General features: G+C 39.4%; 1 protein-coding gene across 4 annotated transcripts in view; it reads right to left on the reverse strand.

The window, feature by feature from the left end:
• The window catches only part of ALS2 (alsin Rho guanine nucleotide exchange factor ALS2), an 81019-nt gene that overhangs the window by 38976 nt on the left and 29554 nt on the right, over positions 1–12489 (reverse strand). For all 4 annotated transcript variants that reach the window (XM_077957376.1, XM_015110664.3, XM_028830980.2 and 1 more), the window contains 4 exons: positions 10547–10624; positions 7374–7556; positions 5094–5265; positions 2480–2660 (listed from right to left, as the gene is read on the reverse strand). In XM_077957376.1, the coding sequence (XP_077813502.1) occupies positions 2480–2660; positions 5094–5265; positions 7374–7556; positions 10547–10624 (614 nt within the window). The remainder of the gene's footprint in view (positions 1–2479; positions 2661–5093; positions 5266–7373; positions 7557–10546; positions 10625–12489) is intronic.

A 12489-nucleotide genomic window follows, 5' to 3' on the forward strand; every position in this document is an offset into this window, starting at 1 on the left:
GGTCGGGAGTTTGAGACCAGCCTGGCCAACATGGTGAAACCCTGTCTCTACTAAAACTACAAAAAGTAGCTGGGCGCGGTGGCGGGCGCCTGTAATCCCTGCTACTTGGGAGGCTGAGGCAGGAGAATCACTTGAACCTGGGAGGCGGAGGTTGTGGTGAGCCAAGACCGTGCCATTGCACTCCAGCCTGGGCAACAAGAGCGAAACTCCAGCTCAAAAAAAAAAGAAAGAAGAAAGAAATAAATGACAGTGAAGGTAAGAAACTATGTTAAAAGTGGTTGAGTCAGTGTTAGAGAATGTTGATTAAATATTGATATACTGCTAAAGAACAAGTCTAGTTATACTGCTTTGAGCCTTGTACATTTCTTGTACACACCTGGGCTGGCAAAGGGAATCAACTGACTTTGAGGAAGAAGGGAAACTCCTACTAAAATTAGCCCACAGTACTGTACAATTAAATATGGTTATAATGGTTAATTTTATGTGATGTGTATTTTATCACAATTAAAAATAATTTTGGCCAGGCACAGTGGCTCACACTTGCAATCCTAACACTTTGGGAGGCTAAGGCAGGAGGATAACTTACACCCAGGAGTTTGAGACCAGCTTGGGCAACATAGTGAGACCCCTGTCTCTACAAAAAATAAAAAAATTTAGCTGGACGTGCTGGCATGCACCCGTAGTCCCAGCTTCTCGGGAGGCTGAGGTGGGAGAATCACTTGAGCCTGGGAGGTCAAGGCTGCAGTGAGCTGTAATGGTGCGACTGCACTCCAGGCTTCAATAACTTTAAATTTATTATAAAAATAATTTGAAAGATTCATACATAAACCCAAATATTTTACTTGCCCCATCTATAGGAATAAAACGTTATGTTAAAAAAAAGCCCAAAATATCTAAACAAAAGCATTTTTAAGCATAAGGCCTAAAGTACCAGAGAAGAAAAAGAAGTGAAGTAGAAGTATTATGAGATGAATTCCAGTCAAAAAATGAAAATTATACCAGTAAAAGCTGGAATCACAAAAACAACAAAATCTAGTTTTAAAAAAGAAAACTAGTAGTAAGTTCTATTATTTTTATTTTTCATTTCTGAAAGATGATGTGTTAAAAGACTCAAACCAGGATATTTCCTCTTAGACAACAGCTTCAAATATTTTCAATTTTGCTTAGAATTAAAATAGCATCCAACTATCTGCACATATTACATAGGTTGGAAAGGAAATACACTAAGAATTGATAAACAGTGGTTAGTTCTGGTGGTAGGATTTTTTTTTTTTTTTTTTTTTTTTTTTTTTGAGGCGGAGTCTGGCTCTCTTGCCCAGGCTGGAACGCAGTGGCCAGATCTCAGCTCAGTGCAAGCTCCGCCTCCCGGGTTCATGCCATTCTCCTGTCTCAGCCTCCCGAGTAGCTGGGACTACAGGCGCCCGCCACCTCACTCGGCTAGTTTTTTGTATTTTTTAGTAGAGACGGGGTTTCACTGTGTTAGCCAGGATGGTCTCGATCTCCTGACCTCGTGATCCGCCCGTCTCGGCCTCCCAAAGTGCTGGGATTACAGGCTTGAGCCACCGCGCCCGGCCTGGTGGTAGGATTATGGGTGATACTTGATTATCTTTATTTGTGCAGTTTTCAGTAATAGACACATGTTATTTATGTTATAAATAATCAAAACACCAACAAAACATGAACTCCGTGAGGGCTGGTGCTTTTCGCAGGCCCCATGCTGTGCTGCTGTGGGCTTGGAGCTCCCCGCAAATGCCTGGCACTGAGTGGGCACTCAGTGTTTGCTGGATGGTTGAGGTGTGAATGAATAGAGAACAAAACCTATACATACTTCAGATCAAAGCATAACCTAACATACATTAAAATAACACTTAAATTATGCCTCACATCATCATATCAAAATACAAGTTAAGAAAAGGTAAGAAACATTTTAAGTTACATTTTCAAGTACACTTGGGATATTTTACTTGAAAAATATGCAAAGAACCTTGAATAACTATTCTAGGTTTTATTAAGGAAAAACATCTTCGAGTTAAAAATAGTTGGATCTTTTAAAACTTCCATTTACACAAAAGTAAAAAGCAGACATCAGAACAGCTCCATACTTACAGTCAGCAGTTGGTCTTAATATAATTTGTTTAGTTACTAATTGCTTCAAGTTTTAGTACAATTTAGTTAAGTAAACAAAATTGTTTCCTAAAGAACCACTTATAATAGTACATTTTATGTAAATTATGCTATCACTCTGCTAGAATATAGAAGAAAACATGATAATTCATTTTTTAAACCTTTTTTTTTCACTTAGAGAAGACTAAATTTTAGCAATCCAGAACTATAGTTGGCTTAAGATTAAAATAACTGCTTTGCAATTTCTATTACCTTATATCACTCTCCCTAATCTAGTCTCTTCTGATTAAGGAGCTGTTCTCCTTGGCAGAATAACCCTGCAGAGATTGAACATGACACGGGACTGGATACTTGCTCTGTATAACTATCCAAGAAGAGACTTGCATGCTTCAGGATGACCAAACTCCTGGCTTCCTTTACCCCATGAAGGAAGCTGCTCAGTGAGGCTCCATGTTGACCAATGAGGTAACACAGCTTGCTGAATCGGCTAGCCACCTCCTGCAACAGCTGGACTGTAGTTGTAGTGCCCAAATTTTCTATAACAAAATAATGATGATGATGACAACAACATAAACTGAAAACCGATCACTTTATTACGATCATATGATTATGATTATGAATTCCTCTAAGACTACTTAACCTGTTGCCATGTGCTCTCAACTAAGGAACCCAAATGATTACAGTATTAAAGCAACCTCAAAGATCACAGTAACCAGTACTTTGAGGAACTTGTTAAAAACACATTCACAGGAACCTTATAGATTCCAGGATGGCTTTTTCTGTTAAAAAAGACTCTCCAGGTGATTTTAAAGATGAGCCAAATTTGAGAACCATTGAGCTAATGCAACTCTCTGGTCATTTTGAAGATAAGTCATCTGAAGCCAAGAGAACGGAAGTCAATTATCTAATTTAAGTCACTGATTAATGACAGTCAGGAATTAAACTCACTTGGGGTGTTATATCTTTGTTAAGATTTTCAGCTTTTTTGTTCTGACTTCTGCTCCACTTGCCTCTTTGACAAGCCCAACCGATCAGTGCAGAAAAGGCAATCCAAACACTGGACTGCCGAGGATGCTCTGAATTTCAGAGAGGGCACCAGGATACTATTTGCTTTTTGCCTGTCTAAAAGTCTTCATTTCTAGCACTTCTTTCCAAGCAATTAGGAAACTAGACTGGGAAGACCAACAAAGAAATCAGCAACCAGGACAGGAGAGAGGCAGATTTAACTTTCCTTTCAGAGCAATCCAGGAAGCTTCCAGCTTAGATTGCTTCCTTTCCCTTGGCAAAGTTCTGGAGTGTTCAGCCTACCTAGAGGAGGGGAATTTATAGAACAGAGACTCCACAACACTTAAAAGGCAGAAGGTAATAAAAACAAAAACACAAATGCAGACCGTCCTCAGCTTACAAAGGGATTATATTCACAAAGACTGTAAATTAGTTGTTTGAAAAGATGTTTTTCCACTAGAAACAATGGGCAGGCCGGGCACGGTGGCTCACACCTGTAATCCCAGCACTTTGGGAGGCCAATGCAGGCAGATCACTTGAGGCCAGGAGTTCAAGACCAGCCTGGGAAACAGGGCAAAACCCCGTCTCTACTAAAAATACAAAAATTAGCAAGTGTGGTGGTGCACACCTGTAGTCCCAGCTACTCAGGTGGCTGAGGCACAAGAATCGCTTGAACCCAAGAGGTGAAGGTTGCAGTGAGCCGAGATTATGCCACTGCACTCCAGCCTGGGTGACGGAGCAAGACTCTTCTCAAAAAAAAAAAAAAGAAAGAAAAGAAAAGAAACAATGGGCTGACCTGCACAAGAAAGACAATGTCCTCAACGTGGCAAAAGTGATGTATTGAGTATTAGCCTGAATTCTGGATCAACACAGGGGGCAAGGAGTGCAGGACAGAGAAAGAGAAAGAAAACTTCCTCTCTGTTTTCTGACTGTAGGGCCAAGCCCAGAAAAAAAATTTGAAATAGGAAAAGTTTATCTGCAACAGTTCCCTCAACTTCCATTCTGCATTCCTTTCTATTCTCCCAGAAACCCCAGGTACCCAGTATATCTGGACAGGGGCATCCCATCTAGTACTATTGTAACCCATTCCCTCTGTATTACCCCCTCACTTCCAATCTCTTTGTAGCTGGGCATAGCTAAGAAAAAGAATCAGATTTAATCAACTCATGCTGAGGGATAAGATCTTTTTTCCCCCCGAGATGGAGTGTTGCTCTGTCACCCACGCTGGATGGCAGTGGTACAATTTCGGGTCACTGCAACCTCCACCTTCTGGATTCAAGCAATTCTCCTACCTCAGCCTCCTGAGTAGCTGGGATTACAGGCGCCTGCCACTGTGCCTGGCTAATTTTTGAATTTTTAGTAGAGATGGGGTTTCACCATGTTGGCCAGGCTGGTCTCAAACTCCTGACCTTGTGATCTGCCCTCCTCAGCCTCCCAGAGTGCTGGGATTACAGGTGTGAGCCACCATGCCCAGCTGGATAAGATCTTTAACACTCTTATAGTTATCCACAATTTTAAGAGACTACCTGTAAATCCAAATAAATCTCTACTTGATATAATTCTAAGAACTATAATGAGGAAAACAAAAAATTCAGATAGTATACTGGAAGATCTCTTAGGACCAGCAGGGGCAGAAGTGTTGTTTGGAAGTCTAACTTTATGTAGGGTCAACTTTCCCAAAGTTGTTTTTGCTCCTCTGCCATGAATATCCTAAAAGTTCCATTTTTCTACTTCTGCAAGCTGAGGGAGCTCTGGGAGTGGCAGGACAGGGCAGGGGCAGTGAGGCTATTGACAAATTGGAAACAGTTTATAAATTGTTGACTACCTGTGTACACACACACACACAAAGACAGTGGATAGAAAGAAGTAAACCATAAACTAACAGGTTTTCATTATTTGTGATACAGGAAGAAGAGATAAAGACCTGATGATTTAGTGGTGGGAGAGAGGGGGTTGCAACTTACCTAAACTGAGAAGAGGCCTGAGAATCTGAGATTTGATATCACTTAGTTTTGAATAGAATCGTCTTTCTGTAGTAGCTAACTCGTGGAGACTGGCAATATACCCCATAATGTTTTTATCCACCAAGGCTAGATAGCTATCTTTTCCTGCTGTCACTCTGCTTATATATCCAAGCTGAAACAGAAGAAAATAAAAGGATTAAATATAACATATAATTATGTTAGTAATTTGGTATACTGAAGCTGGCTTATATCAGCTGACAAGAGCTAACTTAAATATTCAGAAAATTTGCAAGCAAGTAATTAAACCATTGGCAGCTTGAAAATTGGCCACAGTGAAAATTTGCAAGCACTACAGACTAGGGTTTTATTTGGCGGGGTGGGGGGTGGGGGGTTGCTTCTTTTTTTTTAGAGCTGGTTCATCAGTGCATCATTGTTATATATGCATATCTGGATCTATACATAACTATATACACCTACTTTCAATTATCTCCAAGATACCTTTCATTTCACATTACAAGTGTTTGGAAACAGACACCCTGGATATATAAAGATCCAAATGATAGGGATATATGTCTCAGGACCCCTTTCCGAGTAAAATAAGATTAACGAGATCAGGGAGAATCTCTATGCTATATATTAAAATATCTAGGATTCAAAAATTAACCTGCCTTTTGTACAATGAAACGAGATTTTCTTAAAAAGGGACTTTTTGTCATTTACCCAAGATACCACTGTATAAAAAACATTCCATGCCTTTATTCACATATCCCATTAAATCAGGCAGGCAAGTTACAGACCCAATGCACTATTAACATCCCATGGTAACCAAAGACACACACGAGAGCTCTTCATTCCTTTCATCGGCCCATTTGATCCTTTATCTAGACTGTGAAATCATTCATGGGGAATGTAACGCCAGGACCAGCAACTACAGACACATCTTGGCCAATGTTGCCTTTAATTTTTAAATATTTTTTTGTTTTGGTAGAGACAGGGTCTTGCTATGTTGCCCAGGCTGGTCTTGAACTCCTGGCCTCAAGTGATCCTGCAGTCTCAGCCTCCCAAAGTTCTGTGATTATAGGGATGAGCCATTGTACTCAGTCCCAGTGTTACCTTTAGCAAGAAAGATCTTGTTCCCACGCATTCGTAACTTACTAGCTAGAAAAACAAACACAAAGACTAAAAAAAAAAATAAAATAAAAAAGTCAATATGCTATTTTACTCAATAAAAATAAGAAACCCTAGAATATACTAGTTTTGGGGGTTAATTTCCCTGCAACATGTCACTTTATGGGGAAAAGGAAACCTAGAAATAAGCCAGTGGTTTCAGTTTATGAAAAAGAAGAAAGGAAAACAGAGTAGAAAGCAGATCAAATGAAAAGGGGATAAACAGTAGGTAAACAGTAGGAAATAAAATTAAGGCCAAGCAAGGTGGCTCAGGCCTGTAATCCCAGCACTTACGGAGGCTGAGGCAGGAAGATCACTTGAGGTCAGGAGTTCAAGACCAGCCTGGGCAACATGGTGAAACGCTGTCTCTACTAAAAATGCAAAAATTAGCTGGGCGTGGTGGTGGGCACCTGTAATCTCAGCTACTTGGGAGGCTGAGGCAGGAGAATTACTTGAACCCAGGAGGCAGAGGTTGCAATGGGCCAAGACTGCGTCACTGCACTCCAGCCTGGGCAACAGAGCAAGACTCAGTCTCAAAAAATAAATTAATTAAATTAGAGGCAGAGAAGTGAAGCAGGGGAAAACAGAACACTGCTGGTTGTCTGTCGGGTCTTTCACGGTCTGCCATGAGCCTATCTCAGGCTCTTGCATTGTTACTTCCCACTTACAGTTAGAAATTCAACTACTCTATTTCTGTTCTGATTCACCTCGAGGGTTCTATGGCTGCAGTCAGGAAACTTCACAGTAAAATGTATTTTCCAATATTCCTACATGAGGGTGTTAATTCAACAAATGTTTATAAAGTATGTACTATGAGGCTACAGCAGTGAATGAGATAGCCTAAAATCCCTACCCTTCCGAATCTTACATTACAGTAAGGAGGGCAGACAATAGACAAAATAATTAATTATATAGTGTGTTCGATGGTGATAGGCCCTCTGGAGAGAATAAGGAGAGAAAAGATAAGGAATGAAGGGGGAATAAAAGGAGTTTGCAATTTTAAATAAGGTTGTTAGAGATGCTTACTAATAATTACGCATACATACAAATAAAAACAAAAAAGACTTCTCATGTGTTACTGAATGTGGGCCTTAGGATCCAATTCCTGTTCACCTTACTACAGGAGAGAAGTACTGGAGTCTTAGAACCACTGTGATTCTCTGGAAGGTTGTCACCTTCTGTAGGGTCCTGTCGGCCACTGTAATATAACCCAGGCTGGAAGTCTTCTGTATCCACTAAAAACAGGGAATAATCCTGGCCTGCGGCTACGCTCCAGACTCCATTTTCACTGCTTATCTGCAACGACAGAAAGATAGTGTCTGTCTAAGATAAAGGCAATCAGAGAGAACTTCAGATCCACAGAAACTGAAATGTTAGGTTGCTTAAATAAGCATGGTGCAAAGTCAGTCATATCTGAGAGCAAACTCACCCAGCAATTTGCCCAATCAAATGCAGAGCAGCAGGTGCAGGAGTAAGACGGAATCCCTTGTTCAGCTTTTAAATTTAGAACTGTTTTTATAAAAATCTGAAAAATTAGAATTTAAAAAGGAAAAACCACTCATCTAATTTTTTATTGTTACTTTTGGAAGTCTGCACAGACTGTATTATAATGAAGAGACCCAGAAACTTCCAGAGCCCTACTCTAGAAGTGACAATTAGGACATACCTTTGTCTTTCCACATTTGGCTGTGTGCACAAAAACTGAGGTAAAAGAAAATCTAATAAGGCTAAATTCTATTCTGGCCAACTGAGAAAATTCAGTTTTCCCACTTGGAACTCTACTGGTCCTATGTGACTTTACTGTGCCTACTCCCAGGATGTTAAAACAGGCAGAGCCCCTGACAAGCCCATCTACAGGGATACCTTAGACCAGTGGTTCTGAGTGGTCTTTGCAGCAGCAGCAGCAGCCATCACCTGGGAACATGTTAGAAACACAAATTCCCAGGCCCCAGAGCTACTGGGGGAAGGGGAATGGGGAATAGAGTCCAGCACTCTGTTTTTTTGTTTTTGTTTTTTTGAAATGGAGTCTCACTCTTTCGCCCAAGCTAGAGTACAGTGGCGTGATCTCAGCTCACTGCAAGCTCTGCCTCCCGGGTTTACGCCATTCTCCTGCCTCAGCCTCCCAAGTAGCTGGGACTACAGGAGCCCACCACCACGCCCAGCTAATATTTGTATTTTTAGTAGAGACAGGGTTTCACCATATTAGGCAGGATGGTCTCGATCTCCTGACCTCCTGATCTGCCTGCCTCAGCCTCCCAAGGTGCTGGGATTACAGGCGTGAGCCACCGCGCCCAGCCCAGCACTCTGTTTTAACAAGCACTCCACAGGTGATTCTGATGTATGCAAAAGTTTGAGAACCACTGCCTTTAAATCAGTAATTTTAAACCTTGGGATTCCACAAAGTGATTCAGTAGCCACCATGCAAAGGCAGGTGCCAGGGCTCCAGGCCCCCACTCCATCCTTAACCAAAGTAGTTCCTCATTTGTGGGCTTTATGTATGGGATTCCTCATAAGATTTCATTTGGAGAAAGTGCATTACTGCAAAAACTACTGCCCCTAACCTCTGGACCCAGCTTCAGCTCCTAGAATGACAGATAAAACAACACACACACACACACACACACACACACACACACACACACACACACACAAATACACTCTCTAATCTGTTAGATCCTTTGTGTTTAGATAGTTTCAGCAATGACGCCTGGACTGATGAACAAATAACCTTAATCTATTCGATCCTTAGTATCTAGCTAGGCTCTAAATCACAGGTGATTTTGTGTGCGTGTGTGTGTCTACTACTAATTTTATAGCAGTCTTCTTCTGGCATGACATTATGCTCTCAAATTCAGGCTATCCAAATAACGGACTTCCCATTCATTTTGCAAAGGATGCATTACGATTTTTGCAGGAGGAGTGAGTCTTCTTCCTAGCCTCAAAACTAATTCAAATCTCACTCTGCCTTCACTTTTAATTCTCACAGATTGATCAGGATGACTTCAAAAGTTTTTCTCAGCATTCCTCAAATAAAGAAACCAAGCTCATAATGGTGTTGAAGAGTTATGAAACTAAAATCTTGTAACAAACTATTCTCTTGTCTGACTCTAAAATGTTAAAAAGGAGTTTGATTTTCAGGTCTCCATGCTACATTACAAAGCTTTCCTTAGTATGAATAAGTGCACACTTTAATCAAATAAACAAAAAACAAGGAACAATGATTTGCAATATTTTTGTGATAATGTATCAGAAACTGAATAGCTTACTACTAAGATGTTTTATACTGAAAACATTTCAGATCGGAGCTAGAAGTGATCATTGTTCCCTAATGTTTTATTAAACCTTTTCATCCCAGTAAAATTAAGTTCACCAAAAGGAAAGCCAGCATGTAAAAGTCTTAAATAGTGACAGATGCACAGTGCACAATGCATATATGAATTACTGGAATATATTTTAACTGTCACTTACATTCAAAGCGTATTCCTGAAATTGATGTAATTGCCCTTCTTTAATCTCCAATACTCCAGAGGGAGCATATCTTGGGATAGGGGAGATACCAAGATCCAACTACATATCTATGACCTCCATATTCCATTCTGTCACATGGTGGGCATCTCTACCAAAAAGCCCTAAAACTCTTGTTTAAGGAACCAATACAACTGATGAGAATTTGGTATTTCCTCAGGGTGATGAGGCGGAAAACAAGGTGGAGAAACACATTACAGAACTGCTTCAAAGGGACTAGAAGCTACCAGTCTCTCAATAGCATTACATAAACTAAAACCAATCCATCTAACAGTTAAAAAAAAAAAAATCACCTCTACTTTTAGCTTTACTACAGAAAGTGAAAAGGCTTACCAAAAAAGGTTTTACTACTCTGCATGTTATTTTAAAATGCCCACACAAAATTACACCACCAAATAATGTTATGTAAAAGTCAAACAATGGAGAATTCAGAATAGACATTATCTGGTAACACTGAGAAAACAGCAGAGTCCTAGAAACATGTTTTAAAAGAAAGTACTTTTTCATTTTTTTACTTAAAAAACAAAGGAACTATGAATATTTAATGAACAGTTGAAGCTAAGAAATATAAACATATAAAAAGCGAACATTTAGCTTGAAAAACATGTGGCTTCCTGTTTTTAAAACTTTTCTTAAGAAAACCAAAACAAATTTAGGTTGTACATATGAAATTCCCCTGATTTTTTAAAGTAAGAAATAGAGAAATATAAGGTTACATTTAAGAATTGTGGAATAAGTTGCTATCAAGTTCACAAAAGTACCTTTGCAAGACGAGGAACTGTTGTTGGAAAATCGGAATGCCCAAGTTGACCAAAGGTATTGCTACCCCATGAGTAAACCTATCAAAAAAACACAGAAAAGTAGCTAAGAGTTGTGAATCTGATTTTGCACATCAACTCTGAACCTTTATAATAATTAACATATATATACAAATACCAACAATTATACATAAATTACTTATGTTAGTTTTTTACTCTTTAACAGATATTAAGGAAATTCATTTTTAAACAAGACCAGAGATAATGGGCAAATAGAGTCTTGCTACATAAGAAGACACAGAGTCCAAAAATTAGCCAGGTGTGGTGGTGCACGCCTGTAATCCCAGCTACTTGGGAGGCTGAGGCAGGAGAATTGCTTGAACCAGGCAGGCAGAGGTTGCAGTGAGCCGAGATTGCGCCACTGCATCATTGCATTCCAGCCTAGGCAACATGAGCAAAACTTGGTCTCAAAAAAAAAAAAAAAAAAAGACACAGAGTTGAAGAGTCAATAATAACAATAACTAACACTTTTCAGTGCTTACTAACTGCCAGACATTGTTCTTAACACTTTCTGTATGTTAATCGATGATTCATTCTCACAACTATCCTAACAAAAATAAATAAATAATAAGGAAACCCAGAGAGGTTAATTAATTTACACGTGGTCACAAATTCATATGTAAGAGGCGGGATTTAATCCCAGGAATTATCGTATACTGCCTCTTTTAGAGACAGCAATAAAAACGTTAAGTGATATAGAGGAAAAGTAATCATGATTTCCTACCCTGTAGATAAAAGTACTATGGAATGAACAGAAAACCTTTCATACATGAGGAGTTGCTGTAAGAGAAACACAAGTACCTGCACGTCACTACAGACAAAAGAAACAAGATTACAATAACTATGTTTAGTTAAAATGTTTGTTTATTCTGATTATGAAAGTAACTCATGGTCATTGTACAAGACTGTGACAGTACAAAAATAAAAATAGAAATAAAGTGAAAATCACTGATCAACCACTTGGTGGCACCTACTTTTCTGTACATCAATAAGTATAGATCTGCAACATCATTTTTAATAACTGTCTAGAACTCTACTGTGCATATACTTTAACAAATTACCTATTGAATTAAGTTCTTTCCAATTCCTTTTTTTTTGGGAAACAGTCTCATTCTTGTCACCCAGCCTGGAGTGCAATGGCGCGATCTCAGCTCACTGCAACCTCCACCTCCCAGATTCAAGCAATTCTCCTACCTCAGTATTCCAAGTAGCTAGGATTACAGGCGCCCGTCATCATGCCCAGCTAACTTTTGTATTTTTAGTAGAGATGGGGGTCTCACTATGTTGGCCAGGCTGGTCTTGAACTCCTGACCTCAGGTGATCTGCCCACTTCAATCTCCCAAAGTGCTGGGATTACAGGTGTAAACCACCACACCCAGCCTCCAATTCTTTAATATTAAAAAGGATAGGAAAAATCCTTGAATACATATATTCATGTATCTATTTGCTTAGGATAAATTCCTAGGCAAAGACTATGCCATTCTGATTTTTGATACATACTGACAAACAGTCTTCCAGCAAGGTCCAATTTACATTCCTGCCTGCGCTGCATGCACACTTTGTCCCACATTCTAATCAATGCTCAGCATTAAAGGCAATCCTTAGGTTTGCATATGTTAATCTCATAGGTGAGAAAAACAATGTACTGTTGTTTTTTACTTTAAACGTATTTGCTAATTGATCATCTTTTCATTTATTGCTGGCCATTTCTACTTCTTTCATGACTAAAATATAAATATCCTTTTGACAATTTTTATCCTTTGACAATTGTTCCTTTATATTTAAGTGTAGCAACACTTTATCACATATGTTGCAGATATTTTTACCCAGTTTGTTACATATTTTCATTTTGTTTACACTGTTTTCATTGCTGTTCGGGACTGTTG

This window comes from Macaca mulatta, chromosome 12, assembly GCF_049350105.2.
Source record: "Macaca mulatta isolate MMU2019108-1 chromosome 12, T2T-MMU8v2.0, whole genome shotgun sequence".
In the NCBI taxonomy this organism is placed as follows: Eukaryota; Metazoa; Chordata; class Mammalia; order Primates; family Cercopithecidae; genus Macaca; species Macaca mulatta.